This window comes from Ctenopharyngodon idella, chromosome 10, assembly GCF_019924925.1.
Source record: "Ctenopharyngodon idella isolate HZGC_01 chromosome 10, HZGC01, whole genome shotgun sequence".
Classification (NCBI taxonomy): Eukaryota; Metazoa; Chordata; class Actinopteri; order Cypriniformes; family Xenocyprididae; genus Ctenopharyngodon; species Ctenopharyngodon idella.
The window spans coordinates 25,900,691-25,926,273 of record NC_067229.1 but is presented as its reverse complement, the minus strand read 5'-3'; the positions used below and the strand labels follow the sequence as shown (position 1 = coordinate 25,926,273).

At 36.8% G+C, this 25,583-nt stretch overlaps 3 protein-coding genes across 11 annotated transcripts in view; 2 read left to right on the top strand and 1 right to left on the bottom strand.

The window, feature by feature from the left end:
* sec31a (SEC31 homolog A, COPII coat complex component) overlaps window positions 1-19,393 on the bottom strand; it is a 33,190-nt gene extending 13,797 nt beyond the window's left edge. For 3 of the 7 annotated variants that reach the window (XM_051908098.1, XM_051908100.1, XM_051908102.1), the window contains exons 1-20: window positions 19,195-19,392; window positions 18,548-18,627; window positions 17,556-17,679; window positions 16,654-16,852; window positions 16,440-16,535; window positions 14,890-15,030; window positions 14,530-14,672; window positions 13,626-13,725; window positions 13,378-13,539; window positions 13,134-13,286; window positions 12,814-13,044; window positions 12,629-12,703; window positions 12,489-12,536; window positions 7,011-7,179; window positions 6,696-6,874; window positions 4,437-4,563; window positions 3,538-3,683; window positions 3,214-3,387; window positions 1,836-2,036; window positions 1,629-1,724 (exon numbers count right to left, since the gene is read on the bottom strand). In XM_051908098.1, coding sequence (XP_051764058.1) covers window positions 1,629-1,724; window positions 1,836-2,036; window positions 3,214-3,387; window positions 3,538-3,683; window positions 4,437-4,563; window positions 6,696-6,874; window positions 7,011-7,179; window positions 12,489-12,536; window positions 12,629-12,703; window positions 12,814-13,044; window positions 13,134-13,286; window positions 13,378-13,539; window positions 13,626-13,725; window positions 14,530-14,672; window positions 14,890-15,030; window positions 16,440-16,535; window positions 16,654-16,852; window positions 17,556-17,679; window positions 18,548-18,626 — 2,643 coding nt within the window. In that variant the 5' untranslated portion in view covers window position 18,627; window positions 19,195-19,392. Of the gene's footprint in view, window positions 1-1,628; window positions 1,725-1,835; window positions 2,037-3,213; window positions 3,388-3,537; window positions 3,684-4,436; window positions 4,564-6,695; window positions 6,875-7,010; window positions 7,180-12,488; window positions 12,537-12,628; window positions 12,704-12,813; window positions 13,045-13,133; window positions 13,287-13,377; window positions 13,540-13,625; window positions 13,726-14,529; window positions 14,673-14,889; window positions 15,031-16,439; window positions 16,536-16,653; window positions 16,853-17,555; window positions 17,680-18,547; window positions 18,628-19,194 lie in introns of all 7 variants that reach the window. The other 4 variants (XM_051908096.1, XM_051908099.1, XM_051908101.1 and 1 more) reach the window with 2 other exon arrangements.
* On the top strand, window positions 19,323-22,479 carry zgc:113274 (uncharacterized protein LOC552925 homolog). Of its 2 annotated transcripts, XM_051908105.1 has the most exons (5): window positions 19,323-19,466; window positions 20,805-21,026; window positions 21,107-21,492; window positions 21,574-21,659; window positions 21,971-22,479. In XM_051908105.1, exons 3-5 carry the CDS (start codon window positions 21,117-21,119, stop codon window positions 22,127-22,129), a joined length of 621 nt encoding a protein of 206 aa, XP_051764065.1. In that variant the 5' UTR covers window positions 19,323-19,466; window positions 20,805-21,026; window positions 21,107-21,116; the 3' UTR covers window positions 22,130-22,479. The 2 variants fall into 2 exon arrangements, with proteins under 2 accessions (XP_051764065.1, XP_051764064.1); XM_051908104.1 differs by having other exon boundaries at window positions 20,805-21,492.
* Window positions 22,480-23,229: 750 nt separating this feature from the next.
* Window positions 23,230-25,583, top strand: part of cdc42se2 (CDC42 small effector 2) — a 43,324-nt gene continuing 40,970 nt past the window's right edge. Inside the window, exon 1 of one of the 2 annotated variants that reach the window (XM_051908111.1) lies at window positions 23,230-23,514. The gene's annotated coding sequence lies outside the window, so the exon portion shown is untranslated. The remainder of the gene's footprint in view (window positions 23,515-25,583) is intronic. The other variant, XM_051908106.1, reaches the window with a different exon arrangement.

The window sequence follows — 25,583 nt, the reverse complement described above, 5'->3', positions numbered from 1 at the left end:
GATCAATTGAATGCGTCACTACTGAATAAAAGTATTAATTTCTTAAAAAAAAAATAATAAAAAAAATACTGACCCCAAACTTTTGAATGGGTGTGTATATGTACAACATATTATTATTACACTTGGTTACTAGATTAAATGCAATATACAGTAGCATGTTACTATTTACACAAGGGTGCATCTGCCAGCCAATATTGATAATCACCTATCTGTCTTTACATAAAGAACACAAAGAACTAGTTACTCCTGTCATAAATTGCACACAAGGCATATTTTATACATTGTTTCCGATATACAGAAACATGTTGACAGACTAATTTTACAAGCCATCGACTTTCTATTGTGAAAACAGGATACTGTGACTTCTGACTCTGGCTTTATGGAGTACTAAACAAAATAGCTTCAGCATAAAATATCTTTAACAATCATGTAAATAGATGTGAAGGATTTGAAAATAATTGTGCTTGGGGAAAAAAAACAACAACTGAGGAGCTGACCAGCTGCTACTAAAATGCATGGTAAAGTTAGGACAAAAGACAAACATGCAGGACACAGTCAGGAATCTAAAGGTTGGAAGGGGAGTTTGTCAACTGCACTGCTTCAGAGGAACAAAGGAGGTTTGATTATCAGTGATATGAAGTTATTACATACATAAACACTGGAGTAACATCACACCACAGTAGCCAGTCAGACTATTTGCAGAAGGTGGACATTCAGTGGTACCATATTTTCTGAAATGTGTCACTTTTTTAGTCGTCTGAAATGTGCTGTGACTTATATTCCAACTTGTATAATGCAATTAACGGCAAGCATGCAAAACGCACAAAGCGCACACATTTGGATTTGTCCAATGAGAGATGTACGTGAGCACAAGTTCATTAGTACACCGATGCGACTTATGTGTTGTTGTTTTTATCTCAACAATGCAAAATATGGTAGATGAAACTCTACATTAGATGCTATTAACATAAAAACTAATGAAAGAAATTGATTATTTGTGTAACAAAACAAATGCATAAATGTATGAATGAAGGGAAGTCACAGAAAATCATTTTAACTTCATACCTGCAAACTCTGGAAAAAAAAGGATGAAAAAGGAGATCAGCTCTAATAATACAAATAGTACTTATTAATAAAGTAAAAAAAACAAAAAAAGTTTTATTTATATATATATATATATATTATTTGCATCTAACAAAAGTTTGTAAATATATATGTGTATGTATATATATTTACCAATTTATGTTAGATGAGATTGTGATTAATCGATTTGACAGACAGCACTAATATATATAGTGTGTGTATATATATATATATATATATATATATATAGAGAGAGAGAGAGAGAGAGAGAGAGAGACGAGTTTGAAGGTATGAAATTTGTTCCTCAGTTTGGAAACAGTAAAATGCACCTAAAAATGGTCTCTTCAGGCCACTGGAACTAGAAAAGGTACATTACTGTTTGTACCCAAATACAGTTCACATGGAGCAAACTCCACTAGAGATCGACCAATAAAGAAAATGTCAAAAAATGAGCGGTTTGGAGATTCAGCAGCCCTAAAGCATTGCTCATGCGGTATGTAGAGTCTGAGTGTGAGCAGCGCGGGCACAGCTCTGTCTGTCTGTACCTGCGGGTCTGCGGCAGGCACTAGCTGGTGAGGGACACTGGGCAGAGCTGTTGGGGTTTGGTTACTCCAGGACGTGACAGTAGTGGCAGATCTACCCTGAACACAAACACAAACACACGCTGGTATTGGCCACTGGGTGGCCACTGGTGAGTCAAAATAATGTACCTGCGTGTGTTTTTCTCAGCTGTATGTGAGTGTATCTTGTACCTGTTGGTAATACTGAGGAGGCACAGCAGGCTGTGAGGGGCCCTGTGGAGGTTGAGGTTGTGTGTATGTTTGCACGGGTGCAGCAGCAGGAACCGTTTGGTGCATGTTCTGCCTTCCAGTCACTGCGGCTACAGGCTGCTGCTGCTGCTGCTGCTGCCCCAGAGCTCTGCTCAAACGATCTCGCAACTGCTGCACAGCAACCTACAAGGAAAAAAAAAAAATAATAATTCACCAAATACACAAAGCTGACGTTAAACCTTATAGACAATCTAAAAAAGCAACAAATAGTGCCCCAAAGCACATGAGAGGCCAGTGTTCGTGAGACTCCATTCCACTCTATTCGACACAGTTTCAGGATTTCTCATAATCATTGTCATTAATGTCAACTAAAAATCAGTTAGTTGTTCATCTTAATGTCGCAAAATGCATGTATTATTTTTAATTCATAACTAATTTCAATTATTAATTTAAATAAATATACAAAATGCGAGTAGTATTAGTATTTTACCATTTAAAGATTTTCAGTCCAAAGTATTTATGGGTCGTGCATGTGAAATGATTCAGTGATCATTTTTGATGCATACAAATAGATGAGTTTTAAAGTAACTAAAGCTGTCAATTTGAACCGATTTATGGAAATAAATCGAACTTTCTGAATCTTGGCGCTTTCATACTTGAGTTGCGAGACAAAGATCACAAAATTACTCTAAATACAATTTTTTTTATAAATCGCCAAAAAATCCTTGTTTTATATTTTAAATATTTACCCAACACAGAATTATTTTAGTATTACTTATATACTACTGTAATGTTTATCGATATTTTGAATGTCCTTTATTTTATTTATTTTATCTTTGTTTTTTATATTTAGCTTTGATGTATTTCAGTTTTAGTTAGTCATTTCAGTACTTAAACTTACATTATTTCAGTAAGTTGCGAAGGTTTTTCTTTTTTCATCTTCAAGGATATTTTATTTCAGCCTTATTAAAACTATTAATAATTTAAATAATAGTTTTAGTTTTACAACACTGACCTAACCAGCCATGTTTAAAATCATTGCGTGCTGCACAAGAAGGTAGTTCATTGTTATCCAGGATGCATCAGGACGCATTAGTATGTACATTACAAATGTAGTAAAGTGCAAACAGATTATTTTAGACCATGTTTACACCTGTTTTAGTGCTGACCACTATTGATTGTATCATCTGAGAAAATCATACCAGGTGTAATTGGGGTCATATACTTTGTCATTTTTAGAGTTTGATGAGCTCTATAAGAAATAATTAAAAATTTTCAAAAGCAATAGTAGTTTTTTTTGTTTGTTTTTTTACCCTTTACACAACTTAAGGAACATTTCCCATTTAATAAAAATGATTACCTGCTCAGTGTTGGTGGGCAGGTAGGATATGGCAGTCTGTAAGCTGCCCTGAGATGCCAGCAGACTGGCATACTGATTCATCTTCTCTGCCAGCAGCGCACCCATATCAGGGGAAATACCACCCCGAGCCTTCAGCACAGCTCTCTGCAGGATCACCACCTTCTCAACCAGCTCCTACAAACAGGTGATGACCATACAGGTAAATCAGTCCACTTAATTATATTCCAATGCTCATACTGTGTTCATTACACTAGAAAACAACATTCACTATCAAGCCCAATAAAAACAGTTTTGTGTTAGTGGGTTCCTGTAGTCCTGTCTTACCTGCAGTGACAGTGGGCTGTTGGAGTCCTGAGCTTTGGCCCAGTAGGCGACCAGTTGCTCTACTGCGCCTGCACAGATGTAACAGAGACAGGCCTGAGCCTGCAGTGCCACGTCCTCAGCAGCCTCCAGCCTGGAGCCCAGCAGACCTGCAGGAGAAACAATCATTTACATACCATCAAACATAAATGCACATAACTACCCATAAAATATCTGAATGAAGTAACCAAAACTAAAGCTGGTAAAATTAAAATATGTAGTATTTTTTTAGCCTTTTGATGACATCCAATATATATAATCTATTTATACTGGAAAATATTCAATATATCATCCAGTCAAAATTACTTTATTAAAAAAATAAATAAAAAATTTAACAGGAAATTGCATATATGGGTGCATGGCGAATATATAGTGTGAAAGTAGCGTAAAGCTGAAAGTTATTTGTAACAATGGGTGTAAATATTGACCCTGGACCATGTAAAACTCCAGGGAAATTACTAGTTGTATGTATGTATGTATGTATGTGTACATTATATATATATATATATATATATATATATATATATATATATATATATATATATATATATAAAAACTAAACAGAGGGGTGTCTACAAGCAAAAAGGGAAAGTGACAAAGTCTCAGTTGTACAGCAGTCAAAAATGAACAAACACAAGAAGACTCATTCGGAGTATTACATCATCAATCCGTGACATGTCCAGTGACTGTGAGCTTCATTTACATGCAGGATCGAAATGGTGGCTAGCTAGCACTAATTTTGACATCATAGCCATGTAGCGTAGCACGAGTTCATTATATAATGTTTGACCTTATCAAACCAGCAATCATTATGTCTAACTGTAATGTAATCTTTTGATACATGGAAAAGACAGCAGACTCACCACATAGTGAGGAGAACTCCTCTGGCTTGGCATAAGTCATTACTGCAGCCAAAGCTTCTTTCCAGTTCTGGAGGTCACATGTCTCCAAAATTTCCAACCAGTCCTTCATCACCACGGCACTAATGAGCTAAAATACATTTAGATCCTACATTAATTTGGTAAATCTCAAGATGTGCATTTCAGATAATTCAACAGATCAACTACAAGTTCTTTCAGTTTGCACTAGTAACAGTACAATATTAAACATTCAGAACACATCCGAGAGCCTGAATTGACCCATATTATTCCATGTTTTGGAAGTCTGCATAAATATTTTATATTAAAAAGGAACTATAAAACTATAAAAAGGAAACATCAAGGGACTAGTTTTTGGTTTGATCCAAATAAAAAAAACATGAGAAGGACAGATCTCTTATTATTCATAACTCCTATGAAAAGTACAGAAGAACAGTAGTGGGAACTGGATTAAAAATAATGATTTCTCGATTCACATTTTGAAGAACCAATATCAATTCTTAAACACCAAGAATCAATCTTTCAGTCTATGCCGTTTTCAGTTGATGAATGAACAAAGCTTTGTAGTGTTTCAACCACTCGAAGACGTCAATAAAACAGCTTGTAAACAATGTCATGTAATGTTACATTTACCTCAGAAAAGCCATTTAATGTCCAAAGCTTGTTGGTTAGCAAGAAAAACTCTAGACCCATAGAAACTGTTTTTGTGGCAGGCACCATTTAAATGTTTATATTAAAAAAAACAAAACAAGTAGAAACACAATTATGTCATTAAAAATGTATTATTATAATATACAGTGCCACTTGAAAGTTTGTGAACCCCTTGCAGAATCTGTGAAAAATTTTAACAAAATAAAAGAGATAATACAAAATGCATGTTATTTTTTATTTAGTACTGTCCTGAGTAAAATATTTTACATTAAAGATGTTTACATATAATTCACAAGACAAAAAAATAGCTGAATTTATTAAAATGACCCCATTCGAAAGTTTATGAACCCTTGATTCTTAATACTGTGTGTGGTTACCTGGATGATCTACGACTGTTTTTTTGTTTTGTGATGGTTGTTCATGAGTCCCTTGTTTGTTCTGAGCAGTTAAATTACCCAGCATTCTTCAGAAAAATCCTCTAGGTCCTGCAGATTCTTCACAATTCAAGCATTTTTTGCATATTTGAACCCTTTCCAGCAGTGACTGTATGATTTTGAGATCCATCTTTTCACACTGAGGACAACTGAGGGACTCAAACACAACTATTAAAAAAGGTTCAAACATTCACTGATGCTCCAGAAGGAAACAATGCATTAAGAGCCGGGGGGTGAAAACTTTTTGAATTTGAAGATCAAGGTAAATTGTACTTAATTTGTCTCCGGGAAACATGTAGGTATCTTCTGTTGCTTCCAAAGGGCAGTACTAAATGAAGAAAATTGATATTTAAACAAAATAAGAAAAATTTGGACATCTTCATCCTGTTCAAAAGTTTTTACCCCTGACTCTTAATGCATCGTGCTTCCTTCTGGAGCATCAATGAATGTTTGAACCTTTTTTAATAGTTGTGTTTGAGTCCCTCAGTTGTCCTCCATGTGAAAAGATGAATCTCAAAATCATTCAGTCACTGTTGTAAAGAGTTCAAATATGCAAAAGATGCTGGAAATCTGAAGAATCTGCAGGGCCTGGAGGATTTTTCTGAAGAACAGAGCTCAGTTTAACTGCTCAGAGCAAACAAGGGATTCATGAACAACCATCACACAACAAAAACAAAAAAACAGTCGTAGATCATCCAGGTAACCACACACAGTATTAAGAATCAATGGTTCACAAACTTTTGAACAGGGTCATTTTAATAAATTCAGCTATTTTTTGTCTTGTGAATTATATGTAAACATCTTTTATGTACAATATCTTACTCAGGACAGTACTAAATAAAAAATAACATGCATTTTGTATTATCTCTTTTATTTTGTTAAAATTTTCACATTTTCACAGATTCTGCAAGGGGTTCACAAAATTTCAAGTGGCACTGTACAAAAACGTCCTTATGTGTAATTTAAATATAAGTACCCTACAGATCGGTTCATTTTAACCATTGATGTTATAGTAATTCACCAACTGGGGTTCCCTGTGGTTTTACAGCATAAATTGAGAGATATTGAATCAAAACTGAATCGAATGCTTGTGGATCAAAATTGAATCGAAATGTTAAATTTGTGTCAATGCCCAGCCCTGGGTAATATAGGACCTCACCTTGGAAATTTTGCTCTGAGTTTTAGTGAAGTATTTCTTCTGAGTCTTTTCCAGAAGCTCAGGACCACCAGCAATAGCCAGGATGATGCCATCAGCCATTCGGTTGTCATGGAGACAGAGATTAACAGCAGCTTCGTAATCTCCAGTGAGCAGTGCTTGGGTGATCAGCCCATCAATATCTGAAACACAAGGAAAGCATGAAAAACCTATAAATTCATTAAAAGCTCACTTAGTTTTTTTTTTTTTTTTTTAACAATCAATTATTGTTATATCAGTTAGGGTTACTATGTGATGAACATTTAAAAAGAAACTTGCCCTGGTTAACTTTAAGGCTAATGTCATCAGAGGTTAGAGCTGGAGTAACTTCTATGTTGGATGTCTCCTCAATAACAGGCTCTTCATCATCAACAGGAATCTCATCTAGGTCAGGTGTGTCTGTGGCAGGAGGTTCTGCTTCTTCCTCTACAGGGCTTTTCTCTTCAACCTGAATAAGAAAAAAATATAGGTAAATGGTAGTGAAAAACTTTAGCATGGCTTCCTCTTCCTGGTTAATTTCGACCACTTGACATTCCAAATAATTTCAAAGATTCTGATTTTCACTTCAAAAGAAAAACTAAACAAATGCACCAAATGAACCAACAATAAACTTAATGCCTAATTTAAAACTCAATACAATGGCTTCACTTACAAGAACACCGGTAATCAGAGTAAGGAATTATGCCACAGACAAACGACTTAATACATTTACATACAACTTTTTCAATTATACGCTAAAAACATGGACATTTTAATAACCTTTTAAATCGCTATTCACATGTATCCTAAACTACAACTTAAATTTTAAAGTTAAATTTAAAAAGGCTTGTTTGTTGCTGCTGTTGTTTGTCTTCCCTGCTTCAAATGTAAAATGTTCACCATTTTAAGGTACCCATAATTTTGTCAGAAACACAGATAAAAATATCTCCATTCTGGTGTTTCTGGTTTTAATAAAATGCATGATGTCCATATCTTGTAAAACTGTAAGCAAAAACTATATCTCTGAGATGCCCAGAAGTGCATTTATTTCTGTTTTGCCATGTTTTTAAAACCAGCACAATAGAGAAACATGCCATGCACTTTGGTCAGAGTGAAAGAAAATAAATCAAAGCATATATGTGCCTGTATAGTGCAAATAAACCTGCAGTGCTTCACATATATTTTGCTTACATGAGCTCCAACTTAATTACATTATAAGAGTGGGCCACTGATTTTAGAATGGTTAAAAAACCATTTGTTGTTATAATCAAAGTTGGCTTTAAATGAAAATCTACCCAATCTATTTTCTAATCCATGTTATTGATCTTCTTCTGAACAATTCATTTGTGCATGCATTTTTTTTTTTTTTTTTTTTTTTTTTTTTTCCCAATTGACCTCGTAATTCTTAATCAAAACATCATAACTCGTTCTTCTGGTGCAAGGACAGACTAGAGGTCTTCTTGGGTCCTAAAATCTGTACCAGACCCAAACTGACCCGAATCCTGCAAAGTCTTGACTTCACTCAATGGTTCCTGGTCCTGGTTAGGGCAGTCCGGGTCCATGGAAACCAGGGAAATGAGAGGCCAGTTGTCTACCTCAGCCATAAGCTGTTGCCAAGAGAGACTCGCTACTTAGCAGTTAAAAAGGAGTGCCTCGCCATTAAGTGGGCCCTGGAAAGCTTACGGTATTACCTCCTTGGAAGAGAGTTCAATCTGGAGACAGGTCGAGTCGGGTCGGACCTTGGGTTTTCGGATCCAAGTGGACCCGTGAAGACCTCTATGACAGATTTCTCTCTGGTGACGTATGCTGGACTTTTCCAAACATTTAGTCAATTTAAACTCCACCCCTTTCTTACAATCAACTGCAAGCTCGCATTCAGATCTGCCTATATAAAATCAACAACCGATGCACAGAAGCAAGTCCCGCTCTACATTTGTTTCTTTTCTGATAATCCATTTCACTTGGATGTACGTCACATTACAGAAGAAAAGATCTGTCGCAAATTCCATTTCATCGAGTTAACAAACTATTGAAAAAAAAAAAAGGCAATAAGCTTAAGAAAATCAAAAAATGTGTTAATATGACCACCTAGGTAGAGCAAGTTGATATAAAAATAAATAAATAATCTTACAATGATTACATTTGTTAGTCAAGGTGCAGGTTTTCCATGTACACAACAGGTGGTAGAAAAAAATCCATGCATTTTACCTCAAGACTGTCTTTCAAGATTTCAAGGTTAGTCGCAATACTCAGTCTACAAAAAAAAAAAAAAAAAAAAATCTACTGTGCAAGCATTCCTGATGCGAGATTGAAAGTTTCAGACAAGTCTCTGAAGTCTCTCTGAAATTGCTGGGCAAGGTAAAGGGGACCTCCCTCCAATGTAGTTTTCTCTTTAGCCCTGGCATTTTTTGGGTCACCACCACCAGAAGTATCTTCAACATGATGCTCTGGCTGGCAATCACTGGTATTCAGAAGATCAGTCTCAGAAACAGGACATTGTGTTGTCAAGTCAGACTCTTGTGCAGGTGCTCGGTAGTCAAATGGAAAAGCTTGCAAGGACATGACTTCTTAAAGAAAGATGCCTGGAGAAAGGCCAAGAGCAGCCAGTAGCTGAGGGGCACATGGTGGCATCACATCAGATGCTGGTTGTTGTAAATCAACAGTATGTGCTTGTACGGACTCGAGATGTTTCAAATCAGCTGGTAAAGTTAGCTCTGGCCTAGACTGCACTGCACCAGATGCTTGGTGGTTCACTGCCACAGACTGTTGTAACTCAACTGGTGGTGCACATGAAAGGAAGAGACTGTTGAGGCAACACCGCAGCAATAGATTCAGATGATAACAGTAGATTCGAAGATCCCAGGCCCTGCTTGGACTGTTGCTGGCAAGTTGGGGCAAGGCCTGTGACTGCTCTTGAGGTGTAGACTTTTGACCAGAAGAATCAAGCTGTGACAGAGTGTCAGGAGAAGAAGTAATGTCCACTGGATGTGTCTGGTCAAAGGAGTAGGAGAGATCCACTGGTGGGGTAAAGTCCACTGAGGGATGTGACTGAGGTTTCAAAGTTCTGTCACTGGGGACAAATGTGGGTCAAACAACAGTTCATTCACAAACTGAATGATTAGCTCAAGGTCTGAAGGACTTGCGCATTTGTCCTGAGCTGAGGAACAGCCAGCGCAACAATGGGTTCAGATTTTGATTGAGCTTCAAGGACTGGTTCAAGCTTAACAACAGGGTCAGACACGGGATCAGGAGCAGGAGTGGGATGATGGGGAGGAATGCAAGCAAGTTTGAAGGAAAGCTTTACACACCACAGTCAGGATAAAATGGAATGCAAGCGGTGAAAATTAGGCACACAAGATTACACAGAAGTGATGCTAATTTGAAAAGCTAATAAAGATTCTTTGCCACTAGGTAGGACACATCCTCTGTGTCCTAAACCTAGAATTAAAATTGACTGTTATTCCACAAGAGATGTAATTACTGTAATTTATTTCTTACATTAGAACATAATGGTTGCTTTTCTGAAATGAGACCGCCTCGATGACATACACGAATGACAAATGCAACCTCCGGAGGGCAAAATCGTCGAAATGAGACACAGCTATACAGCTGTTAAAGGTCCATTCAGTAGTTCTATTAGGTAGCATTAGAAAGGCCGCCAGTGGCCAAATAGGTGCCCTACGAGAAGAATCTGCTTTTCCTGAGGTATCTCTCCCTCTGTAAAAATCGTCCAATTTTATCGTACAGTCGTCCAATCGTACAGTCTTCATCTCATGTAAGTGTATATCATTCAGATGACTTCACAAAAACACTATTTCTTACTTAATGTGTCAAATGTTTTAAATTAGCACCAAACTACTGAATGCTGAATTTAGTGTTAGTTCTAGATTTGATAGCAAACAGCTCAATCACCTTCTTATATTATATTATATTATATTATATTATATTATATGTCTTATATTTATGTAATTCTTATAGTGCAAACAAAAATGGCAAGGTTCAGCTAAAAATTGCTGGTTTTGACTGGCTGGCTACTAAGCAACTGCCAGGGGTCAGGGAGAAGCTCACAAGCTTTTTTCAGTTTGCCATTACACAAAAAAGTTGTTTATAAGCTAACAGGCTTATGTTGTGTTATGTTATGTTATGAGTGTTTTAGAAGAAAAAAAAGTTACTTTCCAAAAATTTGCCAATCATGCACTGAAAGATATTCAATTGTTGACTGAGGTAGAACTATACACCGATAAGCCAAAACATTATGACCACCTGCTTAATATGGTGTTGGTCCTTAACATGCTGCTAAAACAGTGCAGAGCCCCGAAGGCATGGACTCTACAAGGCCCCTGAAGGCTGTGGTTTCTAGCACCAAGACTTTAGCAACGGATCCTTCAAGTCCAGCAGGTTGTGAGGTGGAGCCGCTGTGGATAGAACTTGTTGATCCAGCACATTCCAAAGATTGAATTGTCATCTGGAGAATTGACATCTGGGGAATTTGGAGGACAGGGCAACACCTTGAACTCTTTGTCATGTTCCTCAAACCATTCCTGAGCAATGTGTGCAGTGTGACAGTGTGCATTACCCAGCTGAAAGAGGCCACTTCCACCAGGGAACACCATTGTCATAAAGCGGTGTACCTGGTCTGCAACAATGTTTAGGTAGGTGGCACGTGTCAAATTGACGTCCACATGAATGGCCGAACCCAGGGTTTCCCAGCAGAACATTGCCCAGAGCATCACACTCCCTCACCTGCTTGTCATCATCCCACAGTGCATCCTGAAGCCATCACTTCCCCAGGTAAATGGCGCACACGTAACATAGCCATCCACGTGATGAAAAAAAAAAACAAGACTCATCAGACCAGGCAACCTTCTTCCACTGCTCCAAGGTCCAGTTCCGACGCTTGCATGCCCATTGTAGGCACTTTTGACAGTGGACAGGGCGGGGTCATCATAGGCACTCTGACTGGTAGGCAGCCACATACGCAGCAGAGTGTGATCCACTGCATGTTGTGACACATTCCTCCCGTAACAATCATTAAAATTTTGTGTGACTTGTGCCACAGTGGACCTTCTGTTTGCTAGGACCAGACAGGATAGCCTTCGTTTCCCTCATGCATCAATGAGCCTTGGGCGCCCAACACCCTATTGCCAGTTTGTGATTTGTCCCAGATCACTGTTGTTAAATTCTCATCACTGCTGACAAGGAGCAACACACAAGCTTTGCCGTTTCAGAGATACTCTGACCCAGTCGCCTTGCCATAACAATTTAGCCCTTGTCAAAGTCACTAAGATCTTTATTCCTGCCCATTTCTCCTGCATCCAACACATTCATTACGAGAACTGATTGTTCGCTTACCATCTAATCTACTCAGACCTTAATATGTGGCCTTGTTAGGAGATGATCAACGATATCTGCTTTACCTGTGACTGGCCATAATATTTTGGCTCATCAGTGTATATTCTACTTTGTTTGGTTTAAAGAAAAAGAGTTGCTTTAGCTGCTCAAGGGTTTTACTGTGCAAGTGTCTTTTACAAATCATTTTTTTCCCACTTCCCCTTCTTAAAAGGGAAGCTCATGAAACAAACAGGAAAAAAAGTTTGTGTGTTCCTGTCTTGTTTTGGATAATTAAATTAAAATGTATCTTCTTGTTTTGTTCTCAAAAACCCATTACAAAGTCAAACATGCTGAACTTGAATACAGAGGCCCCCTGAACAAGTCACAGAAATAGAAAGGAAATAGAAATAGAATCTTTAACTAAAACACAATAACTGGTGCACTTACCACATTGGCCGCATCAGATTTGCAGTTTCCTTCTAATGCTGATGCAATCTGAAAACCACAAGCAAAACATATCAAGTCCTACACTCTGAGACCCAAAGAAGTAGATTCAGATATTCACACTACAACCCATGTACAAATACCTTTAGGGCAAGCTCTTCCTTCTTGTATCCCAAAATTTCCAAATATTTGCCACGTGCATCTTCTTCAAAGTTTACCTGAGAACATACATCTATTGGGTTACACCTTTGATAAAAAGTTAATGAATACAAGCCTGCTGTTCTTGTAACACAAGTACGACAGTTTAGGAAGTATTCTAATGTCCAACCTTCAGAAAAGACCAAATGGTCTTCTCAAATTCATTCTGAGCAGCTTCAATCTTGGTTTGGCAGTAATCAAGGAAATTTCCTGCATTGAGTGTCGCCTGAAGTTGGTTTGATCGATCAAGGAAATCTGTTTCTGTCACAACCTGACTGACATGCACAACATGGGCAGAAGTCTGCTGGGGCTGTTGGGCCGATGGCTTGATGTTGTCCAAAGTGACTAGTTTTCCACCAAACTGTTCAAAAAAAGACAAAGTTGATTTAAAACAAGCGCACTATATTTGAGGTGTCTAAAATGCACAATGTTAGATCTGTGGCCACTTACAGCAAAAGATGCTCCAACTGGTCTACGAATCCATTTGGGGGGTTTCTTCAGAGGAGTGATGGTGCTCTGGGAGGAGGTGGGCTGAGGCAGTTGTAAAGGTGGCAGCGTCTTCCCCGTACCAAAAGGATCCATATTTCCAAATGAGCTACTTAACTATTGACCCAAAGGACATCAGGAGCAACTGTGAGATCATCAATGTTCATGCTAGCTTATGAGAATGTTTGTATTCAGAGTTCAGTTGTACCTGATCAGCCTGTAAATTAATGGCATTATCATTGCTTCCTCCCATAATGGAGTAGATGCTGATATGCCCATCAAAGGCAGCAGCAGAGAGAACAGCTGGGTTTCTCGGGCACCACTGGATATCAAAACACCACTGCGCACTGGTGGGCAGCTCATACAGGACCTGATAGGTACCAGGAGGACATTGCATGTTATACTGCTGAAGATATTGGCAGCAACACCGTATTCTTCAAATGGCTAAAGTCTCACCTCAGCCGTGTTGGGGTTCCAGCACAGGATCCTGTTATCTTTCCCACAGCTCAGGAGCAGCTCTGGATCTGCTACACTCCACGCTATGGACAAGATACCTCTGAAAGCACACATACAAACAGATAAGCATGCAGAAAGACTCATGAAGGGTTAGGTGTGTGCAATCTGTATTGTCTACAATAATACAGTACTTGTTGTTTTAATGATGTGGAAGCTGACATTATCAAGTTACGTCACTCGCTTTGCAAAAACTAAACAAAAACACGCCTTGAGATCACACTTTCAATGCATGATGCAGCCAAGTCAATGCAGAATGCAGAATGACCCCAAAATTCAATATATGGGGGCAAAAATGCCACTGTATGGGTTTTTATGATATAGTTAAGCAATATGACAGAGAAAGCATGCAGTTTTCCTTATTATCAACACAATTTAATACAACAGTTCAATAAATAAGAAGTTAATATTGTGAGTACCATTTTAGCCACAATATTGTCAATATTGCCTTTTTTCTATTTCGCCAAGGAAAAAAGTCCCAAACAGTGTTACTAACTATTTTCAATGGAGAGTAGCTAAAGCCTGTGCAAAAAGTCACTAAATATCGCTAGATGACGTAATGCACCAACTGTTGGCAGTTTACATCCGTTTTCTCTCCTAATCCATGCTCACATATTGTAATTTTAATGTAATATATAGCCAAATGTCCAATAAAGCTGTTCTCATTTACTTATTTTCTGTTAGATAACAGAAAGAGTATGATATAGTGACTGATAACAAGTTAACCAGCAATCCAATAAGTTGGAAGTAAGTTGTCCGCTTAAACCAGCCAAGGTACCACCACAAAATCACACTCAGAAAAATATTGAAAACATTGTCTAATTATAGATCAAATGTTTATATCTACCTTGTGTGGTTCTCCAGCACTTTGAGAGGCGAGGTGGCAAAGCGCAGGTCCCACATTTGGATGACAGGCATTCGGTCATCTTCAGAAGCCAGAACCAACTGAGTCGCCACCTCTGGGTTCCAGGCCAGACCAGAGCAATGCATCTAAAGCACAACACAAACATCATCAACATCACTGCACGGTCTCAGATAATAATAGTAATAACGACGGCATAGTACTTCAAAAAAATACTATAGAAACACCATGATAATAACATGATACTTTGTCGTTAGTGAAGTACACTAAGTTATTAGGTATTATTAATGAAAGTTAACTGTTATTATTAGGAAGTTTAGTAAAATGACAAATAACTTCACAAACCCTGTTACTGTGGTCGCTGACTTTGATGATCAAGTCATTCTTTCTCAGATCCCAGACTGAAGCTTTTCCGCTGGGGCTGGCCGAGGCCAGGATGTGCTGCACCTGTTTGTTCCACGCAACACAGCTGATGTCCTCCAGGGGCTAGAAGAAACAACAAAGTCAAAACTGGACAAGGTTGAGGGTGGTTGCTTACTGTGCCAGGACAAAAGAGTCCACCCCATGTCTCTATGATGTTTCCATCCCTAGATATATGTAGGCCTCCTTTTCTATGAACGTCTAAAGGATTTTTTGACAGTTGTTTCATACACCAGGCACAAATCTGATTGCTTAGAAAAGCAAATTTGGTTCAATCCTCTAACACAGTGATTCTCAGCCTTTTTAACTCCAATGGCCTCCATTGTCCACAACAATATTCAAAGGCTGTAATGCTGTAATTTACATCTGCTGTAATGATTTGTTTTCAAAACATTATCTAATTTACAGAAAGAAGTGTGAGTGTCTATTAGAGCTGCACGATTCTGGATAAATTGAGAAGCATGATTTATGTTTAAAATGGATCATAATTCTCCCACAATTCTGGGCAGACAACTACACAAAATAACATGTAATTTACTAGAGGTTCAGACAAAATGTTAATTGATGTAGACTAATTAAAAATACTCAATTAATTTGAATTAGTTTCAATGACTCACTCATAAAGACTTCACTTGTTTCGTTACTGGATGAATCAGTGTTTTTGAATGAATCTCTTGAATGAATGATTCAATGACATACTACTGGTGTAACGATGTAATTATACAATCTTTATTTGAAGCGCCAAGTTACATTCAAAAAGTGATTTACTCTATTTTGATCACTTCCATAGGCATCAGTGTTTTTATCCGAACTATAAACTTTAATCCCAGTACTTCTATAATAATTTTAATTAATGTAAGACAGAAATAATGATCCTGTGGTTGAAAAGACTGTGAAGCTGTTGCATATACATGGCAACTGCTCACTCTGGATCAGCAGCAGTGCAAACGCAGATCTGAATCTTCGCTGTGATCATACTCGTCAAAAGTTTAATAGAATTAAATGTTTGAATCGAGATCGCAACCTTTTAACAATTAATTTGCAGTTCTAATGTTCATTGATTAAAATAAGTAACTTAAGTAACTGTAATTAAAATAAGTTCCAGAATTCCAGAAGTTTTAAGCGCTGAATGTTCAAGATTCCCTCACTTTTTAACCAATGAATCTATGTGACTTTTCCAGTTGTTTGTAATTTGCTTGAATGTGTAAACTAAAATAAGGTTTATTTTTAATTGTTTTAGCTTATTTTCATGCTTGTTTTATCTTATTTTAAATAATTTTAAGTCATCTTGTGGCCCCCTCAGAAGTTGAGGCCCTTGGGTGAGAACCACTGCTTGAACTACATACAAGCTATAGCGATAGTGAACCTTTCCCATGAAAACACACCAAATGGCATTCTTAAAAACACAATTAAATGTAAGGGAAATGCATTTGCACAATGTTTATCATTCTCCTGAGTGCACATAAGATTTGTACCTGTGTTTTGGGTCCTGGCGTCATTGGGGAGCTGAAGTTGTTCAAATCCCAAATGTAGATTTCTGACTCGTTTCCCCCAGAGGCCACAAGGTTTGGCTAAAGAAAAAAAAAAAAAAAAAAAACACGTGCACTGATCAAAACACCACTTACTGTCATGGACAAATAATTATTCTTGTCTAAACTATAAGTATAAGAACTTGGTTAGGGTGATTACCTGAAACGCGTTGACATCGAGGGCTCTTACTGGCCCTGTATGTTTCTCACTCTCGGAAATGATCACTTCACTATCTCCAGCAATGACTTTGGAGGCGTCATAGAGGATGATGTTGCCATTCTCCCCTCCAGCGATGAGAACGCCTGATGGAAAACCCTGGTCTTCAATGCCCTGTGGACCCCAGACAAGTTTGTGGTATCTAGAGACAGAACAGAAGGGTTACTACTGGGATTCAAAACTAACACTCACCAAAGTACCAGATGAGAGCAAAATTGGCTTTCACCAACTGGCCTATAACTTTATTCAGAATTGCAAAATTAAATTCTTTATATAGAATTTTAGGAATTTTAGGAATTTTATTCCCCTGCTGACATAAAGCTAAAGAACACATACTGATGAAAATACTGACAAAGTTTCAGGCAGTTCAGAATCGGTTCTTTCATCATCTTTCATTCAAACTAATATTTTTTTAAATAATTTATTCAGATTCATTAAACAAATAAATAGACTGCAGCAATTAATATTTGTCAGAACCTGTAGTAAATTACATGTTATTTTGTTTAGTTTGTCTGTTCAGAAACATGGGAGAATCGTGATTTGTTTTAAACAACAACAATGACAAAAATCGTGATTCTCAATTTATCCAGAATAACACAGCTCTAAATGAAATTGAATGGGGATGGGCACTTAACGAAAGGCACCATAAAAGATTTATTCCAAGTCTTGCAAAGTCATACAAAAAAGTCATTATTTGCCTATTTTTGGAGGACTATTTTAACAGGATAATACTTTTAATCAGTAAAAGTATGTCAGGATGTAACGCCAAACACAATACTGTTACTGAAAAACAAAGCACTGTTTTCAATAAATCATTAGCACACAATGCGAGCAAAACTCAGTACCTGTGTGGAGAGGAGAAAGACCCACATGACTTCATGGCTAAAGTGGGATCAGCCAGGTCCAGTTCAAAGATTTCCAGTGATGCATTGGTGCTGAAGGTGGCATCGAGCTGCTGGGCCGAGGTACCTGAACAAATATTCATCAATGAGACAAAAATTAGACCAAACATTCAGGGTGCCCACTGCCCAGACATTTTGACCAATAACTTTTCCAGTTCCTTGTGATTACTACATAGGAATTTTTGATAATCTTTAAGAATCAAATTCCGAATCAATTCACTAATGAATCATTCAGACTGATTTGTGAACCAGTTTGACTCACTGTAAAGAACTGACCGGGGAAAAAAAAAAAAAAAAAAACATCACTCAAACGTCTCTATGACTTGAGCAAGTTTTACTCTGCACAAGAGCAATATCACAAAAAACACAATTTTAAAAATTAAGAAGTACTTTTTTTTCTAATAATAACTATGAATCATACAGGATTGGAACAACTTGAGGGTAAGTAAGTGATGACAACACTTTCATTTTTGGGTGACTATTCCTATAATATTTAATATCCCTTTTTTTTGTTTGTTTTTTTGCGCAAACAAAGTACTCACGCCTCTTCATAAAACTGAGGTTAAACCAATGGAGTCACATGGATTACTTTAATGATGTCTTTACTACCTTTCTGGGGCTTGAAAGTGGTAGTTGCGTATGCTGTCAATGGAGGGACAGAAAGTTCTCAGATTTCATCAAAAAAAAAAATCTTTATGTGTGTTCCGAAGATGTTTCTGAAGATGTCTTATATCTAGAAAGTCTTAGGTGTTTGGAATGACAGGAGGGTGAGAAAATAATGACAATCTTTTCATTTTCGGGTGAACTATCCCTTTAAGCATTTTGTGAAACTGTAAAAAAATATTCTCTTTCACTGCTTAGCTAGTGCCAGTGAAAATTCCCATGTCAGCTGTACTGTGTATAATGCAAAGGTCTTGAGAAATGTGCACAGTTACCTGCAGCCAGATAGATAGGGTGTTGCTGCGCTGGACTCCAGGCCTGGATAGCTGTTCGGTTGATTTCTTTTAGCTTCATCCTAATATTAAAAAAAATAAACAATACATATGTTATATGCTATGATTACTTTAACAAATGATACCATTTACAGTCAATATCCAAATTTTCTAGGTAAGGAAAGGTAATAGGGTTTGTTCTGTTTAGTAAATTGTATCACTCAGTGGAATTGACACTACTTGATACACTTGCAGTTAATTTGGGAGAATCTCCAGAAAATAATGCAATTATTCATGAATAATTATTATGACAATTAACACGTGATATATCGTAAAAGCAATCGTACAAGAGCAGCTGGGACGTTGAAATGACAACAAATCTAAAAGCATCATGCTGCTAAATTATTTAAGACATTAGGTACCTATCACAATTCAAGTTATTGGGCAATTAAATAGGATTAAGATTCATTAGGATTTCATAATAAAACAATGTTAAGCATAAGAGGAGACAAGATTTTCACAACAAACATGCCTTGGTGAATGAAACATGCAATCTATACTCGTAATGTCCTTTTAAAACAGAAAATAATGTAGCAGAGAGGCTAATGCAGCAAGTCTACTCAAGGATTTTCTTAGTTTTAAGTGTTTACCTTCTGTTGTCGTGCTTCCAGCGGTCACACACACAGATTCATCCACGCACAAACACAAGCGTTAAGTGAATTAGCAGAATAATTGTATAAAATACGTGGGTTTGTGTGCTGTGAGAGATTTGCCCCGGCAGCAGATGGACTGGATTCCACGTCCCCACTGCTGTCCATCAACGTGGCACAACAAGCCCCGCCCATTGTCTTGACGACTTCCGGCAACAACTCCCTCCCCCTCAGGCGACAAATTCCGGCGGAAAGGCAGAGCTATGTGTTGTGTAAGTGTGTGTTTTGGTTTTCGTGGCACCTGTGTGTGTTTGTACTTCTCAAATCTTAGTTAGTGATACCTGTAGCAGCTTCAAATAGCCATTAGCTATTTGTAAGAATATTTTTTGCATGTAAAAATTGTATTACTTACTGTGGACATATTGATGGACAGATTGACAGTGCATAATCATTTCATTTAAGCGCAGTGGCAGTACTATGGTACAGTGATGGTGTCAAATACCATGGTACTGAGTGATTAACATATTTATTTGCCGTGGTAATTTAAAGGTGTTATTACATACATGTAGTACATGTCTAAACAAAGTGGTAGTGATAGTTTTTGTGGTAGCGCAATACAGAAGTGATAGTATACAAAGAACTAGTGTTAAACATTTGTGCGTAATGACAGTAAATGTAGAAGTGAAACTGCTGTTAAATCAAGCTTAATGCTTTTGAATAAAAATAATAAAAAAAAGCCTTCAAAAAGACCATTTGAGATAACAGTGTTCTCTAAATTTTAAGCTTAAGATGTGAAAGATTTATAGCATTTATAAAATTAGATTTAAAGTGTATTAAACAATAATTGTACAAACCATGTCAAATTTTATGGTCATTAAGTAAATTTGTATTTAGCCCATTGAGCAGTAACTATATTCACAACATAGCAAGTGCCTTATTGTTTTTATTATGGTTTGCAGTTACAACATAATAAATTAATTCAGGACCAAATGTTTCTTTACTTGTGCTAGAGCAAAGATTCTCAACCTTTTTGATTCCAAGGCCCACCTTACTTGAAGGGTCTCTAATCTGATATCTACAAATAAATACTCAAAAATATGATGTGTGTTTAATGTTGTACAACTTTATTTTTTAGTGTGTTTAGCATTTGTATTAAGATTATATTAATAAAACTGAATTTAAATCATTTTAAGACTTACTGGAGCCTCACTGAAGTTTGTGAGGCCCCCTAGTGGGCCCGTGTCTCCTGTTTGAGAAGATAAAGTGCCTGACATAACAGAACGTTCCTATCCTATCAAGCAAAAAAATGTTAATTATGCGATTGTCTACATAATACTGTCAAGAGAACATCAAACTTTTAGCAGAAGATATCATCTAGTAAAAATCCATGTGAAATGAATGTAAGAATATATCTCAAAGCATGAATTTCTTCTCTGACAATATGTGGGCAGGGATCATATTTCTATATCAAATAATATGGCATTCTATTTCTTACTTGAATAACTTAATTTGAGCTTTCTTCTTGTAAGTATGCACTGTTTCTGTGTCAAGTAAATATGAATTGTTATACCTTCAGATGGCTACAACAAAATTATTTCTTCTTCTTTCAGAGTACAGATCCTGGAGCAGAGACTGTCAGACTGCATCACTCTATTCATTAGTGGTAGAACAGAAAGTAGAAGATAGGGGTTGAGTGGGGTAAGATGAGCCAGTGTGTAAGTTGAGACACCCTTGTATCTAGGCAACTATGTGTTGTTTTGTCATGTGACCAAACATTCTGAAGGTGCACGTCATATCCAGCTGTCTGTAAATGAGAAAAACACAAAGGAAAAGTAAGTTTGTATTACTTAAAAAGTTTTTTTTCCATGTCAAAGCATATTTATTCAACTTATGTTGTTGTCAAACATCATAGGAAAGCTATCATGCCACGAAACTATATTCGAAAAACTGACTGGGGCTCAGTAACCTACGAGGAGCTGGAGAAAGCGTTCGTTGAAGTCAAGCGTGGGAAATCTATCAGAACAGTGGCGAAGGAAAGGAAGATTGGCAGGTCCACCCTGCAGAGGTACATGAAAAAAGCTGAGGAAAAAAGAGAAAAAACAGTAGGGTACAGAGGAACAGCAGAAGCCAAGAGGATCTTGTCCGAGGAGTTGGAGGAGGAGCTTGCAGAAAACATCAGGATGCTGGCTGATCTCCACCACAGCCTTACTCCAAAGAAATGCAGAGAAGTTGCATTTGAATTTGCGCAGAAGAACAACATTCCTGTGCCCAACAACTGGGGAGAGCAGAGGTTAGCAGGTAGGGTTTGTTGTGACAACTTGATGCAGTAAATCAACCCACTGTTCTTGTGTTGCTAACTTGAATTTGTGGTTCCTGTAGGTCGAGATTGGCTCAGTAGTTTCATAGCCCGCCACAATCTCTACAGCCACATAACTGAAGCAGCATCTTTGGGAAGCCATGGACAGGTGACAGAGCTATAGCATGTCTGACGAAATGAATAACTGTTGACAGAGTTCCTGCAGTCATGGAAAACTTCCAAACGTCCAGGCCTGGAGATATGGAAATTAATATATTCAGTGAGCATTTATCAGCTCAAAAATAATTCAGTGGTCAGAAATTGCTCTTTGAGATGAAATTATTAAAATTAAAATGATTTTTAAAAATCCTTATCTAGCAATTTGAAATGACTGTAAAAGTGGTGGAAATGCATTGGTCAAAATGTGTGGGAGATTTAGAGCTCTAACATACTGTATTTATTTATGTCTACATTTTGTAGATCATCAGTTTCAGTCTGGACAACCAAGATGAAGTCAAGAAGGAAATCAAAGAGGAGAGTAATGTTCCTGTTTCGATTCAGGATGCTTCAGGGGAGGAGAGTGGTGAAATTTGTGATTCAGACCGAAACCTGTTAGATACTGACTTATTTCTTACATGATGTTACCTGTATATGATGAAACTAAATGTAAAAAAAAGGTTAAAACATTTTGATGCTTAATCTTGTTTCCTGTTGGTTGAAGTATATCTTTAAGAATACAAGAATAAGTGCTGCAAAATTACTTGAAATTTTGATCACATATTATTAAATTATTATTATCATACTTTTGTTTTTGCTTTTACTTATGTAAATATATTTTTCTTTAAATAATGCAACAAAAATTGTCAGTTAAAGTCTTTCTGTATCCATATACAGTAGTAGCCAAAAGTGATTTCCAGTCTAGGAAATTCGACATACTCACCCTTTATTAAAATATTATTAAAAAATGTGTTAAAGATTTTGTAAGCATATTGCGTAGTTGTGCTTGGAGTCAATTGTTTTATTTGTGATAATGCAATGAAACATGCCAGATTGTGCCAACATCATTTTTGTCCGGGCTGTCATACAAAGAACATGCGAAAACAAGAGAGAACCAACGAAATATTAATAACTGATTATGTACACTCTAAATAGAACCCTGGGTTCTTTACTAAATTTTAAAGAACCCTTTATGCCAAAAAGGTTCTATATAAGGAGATTTGACTTAAATGACTGCATAATACTTTCATGTTAACTTTTTTCTGTTTATGAGCTGTTTGATTCATAAAATTTTAAAAAACAAATTAATTTGATTCAAAGAGTTGTATGACTGAAATGGCCGCCGAGTGAAATTACTTGCCTTGACTACATCTACTATTTAAAACTGCATTTTGCTAATTCTAAGTATTCTCTCAAACACTTATTTTAAATATTAAGTGGTAATGAACTGAGTGGGAATGATTTATTGCTTCATTTATTTATTTAATTATTGCTAGGGTCAAACTGCTACTGAAAAGTTACATAACGGAAAGGTACATATTTGATTAAACTCGTCTAAAGCTTCAATAACAATTTTTTACTGGATTTTAATATGAGGTCAATTGAATTTTTAGGAAAGAATGGGTTAAATTCGAATTTACCGTAATTAATTGTACTCCAACACCACTGAGGATGTGGAAACATATCTTATCAAAACGTGAGGGTTGGCTAATGTGGTAAGATGTGTTGTATTATTCCGTATTGACGCATAGGCGGCGCTGTTTCTTTGTGTTTTTGTCCACCAAGCGCACAGTGGGAGTGTTCCGTCTCATTCAAAGGTTCCTTCTCCAACGCTTCTGTCATTACAACCAGAAAAGACACAAAGAAAGACGACTGATGACAGTGTAGATCTGAGTGCGTGATAGCGCTGGATGTGTGTCGCTCTGTGTTCATGCTGTTGGCGGATCGTCTCATCTGATTTCTAGCGCAGGTGGATCATTTACCGCATTGATCAGCTGAGCCTCGAAAATCAGCATCAGCATCAGTCGGTAAGACAGCTACTCATACAAATGAAATGATTCATGTCAGTAGTACATCAGTTCACATGAATAAACTTAACGATACGTCTCAGTAAACTGCTTTATTAATCACCCTGAATAAGTATTGAAACCACTTTTTCCTGTAAATGGATTTATCCTTTGAATAATAGTAACTGGTTTCATAAGATGGTAATGCAGCAATTTTTCATAATCATTAAAGGCTTCTTTTTTTCTTTTTCTTTTTTACACGTTTTCAACGACATGTGTAATTCCCTGTGTTACACCTTACTTGATTTATGGCATAGTAGTAGGCTATAGGTGTACGTGTGGTGTGTGCTGGAACATTATGATCTATACTGGCACTGTACGTTAGACACAGCCTTACAGAAATGCTGCAGGAACTGTTGAATACCAGTACATTTTAGGAAGTAGTTTGTATTCGTTCTGTTTTGACTTGACTTTATTAGCACGCAAACTCAGATGACTCGCTTATTGTTATGAAAATTAGAATTTTAGTCTTAGCGTTGCATTGCAAACGCCCATGTGCAGTGGAATTCATGATAGTTGATGGTTTATTCTGATTGGTTATACCTGGTGGGTAAAATGTAGATAAACACACAGAAAACAGTTTAACTTTAGCAGAAGAATTGTTTGTTTTTCATATTATATTTATTACTATTAATGAATTAAATAATATATTGAAAATTGGTGTCTTTTATTATGTTGCTGTGTAAATTAACTGTAACTTCTCTAACCTGTGGTAAATCACTGCAACACTCATTAAGTGAGGCTATTGCTTTAACCCTTAGAATGCATGAACCAAAGAACCTACATGAATGCATAAATGGGAATGGGGAAAAAAAAAGAAGAAAAAATAAATAAATAAGGTGTCCTACTAATGAAATATTAAAAATAATCGATGATACACAAATGTTTTAACATACCAAACATGTTCATTTTACTTGTATGCATTACAAAAGATGAAATTATTTTTAAAATGTTGTTGTACTTTCTCTTAACAAACTCAAAACTCATTTGGATCTGCTGTAGAGTATATTCTAGTCTGAACCTTCACTTCCCACATTTCTCACAGAACAGGTAAAAATGATCTTTGCAGACAGAGACAGAACATTTCACATAAGATTTGCACCTTTCTAAGCATAACTTTTGGGTAGAGTTTGCACCTCTTCCTTTGTTTGGGCCTTCAGCTGTCCTTTCCTGTGGCCTTTCTCTACTCATCTACTGCATCTAAAAACTGTCTGAGTAGGTTTTACATTTTGATGAAGAACCTAAAGACTTTTACAAAAGCATGCATGAGTATAGTATGACTATTATCAAGCATTAATATGTGTAGTATGAATGCAGTCCGAATGTACTATATCCGCCACCATGTTAGGATTGTCATGTGAGCTAAAGAGTGAGTTGTGTCATTTCCCTGTCATTCACGACTCCTCTCCCATGGCTTCATGCTATAGTAAAGTGTCCATTGGATGTGAACTTGAAAATCATGGCAGAAGTAGTAGGTCATCTGGATACTTTTTTGCCTACTGTTTTATGAATACTCTGAATACAGACATACTACTCATTTCACATTCTGCTTTTCACCTATACTACTGTATATAGTAGTGAGATGTGTGTATTCAGACACAGGGTTGGTGTCTGAGGCAAAATCTTGGCTCAGAGCAAAAAAAGTTCTTTTTAAAGTAATTTTTAGTAATCCATAACATTTTAAGAAAATAATAAATATTATTACAGACAAAGATTTATCCAAAAATACTGTGTTGAGTCAAAATTCGGTTACACTTTATTTTACAGTGCCGTAGTTACATTGTAATTACTCAAGTAAGTACTGAGTACTATTAATTAAACACATGCACTTACTATAGAGTTACAGTTAGGGTTAGGGTTTGGTTTAGGGTTAGTTACTTGTAATTATGCATAATTTACTGTTATTACTATAGTAAGTACATGTAGTAAAGTGTAACTACGGGTAAATTTGACCCCCCTCTTTATGCATTCTATTGTTAAAGCAGTTGTAAGCATTGTTTCTAAATACCACAAATATAACATTTTCTTGT

Coding starts and splice junctions, on each gene's coding strand:
- zgc:113274 (XM_051908104.1), top strand. CDS start 21,060: ATGTCAAAGCATATTTATTCAACTTATGTTGTTGTCAAACATCATAGG. Junction 21,493..21,573: donor GGGAGAGCAGAGGTTAGCAG/GTAGGGTTTGTT, acceptor TGGTTCCTGTAG/GTCGAGATTGGCTCAGTAGT. Junction 21,660..21,970: donor CTTTGGGAAGCCATGGACAG/GTGACAGAGCTA, acceptor TACATTTTGTAG/ATCATCAGTTTCAGTCTGGA.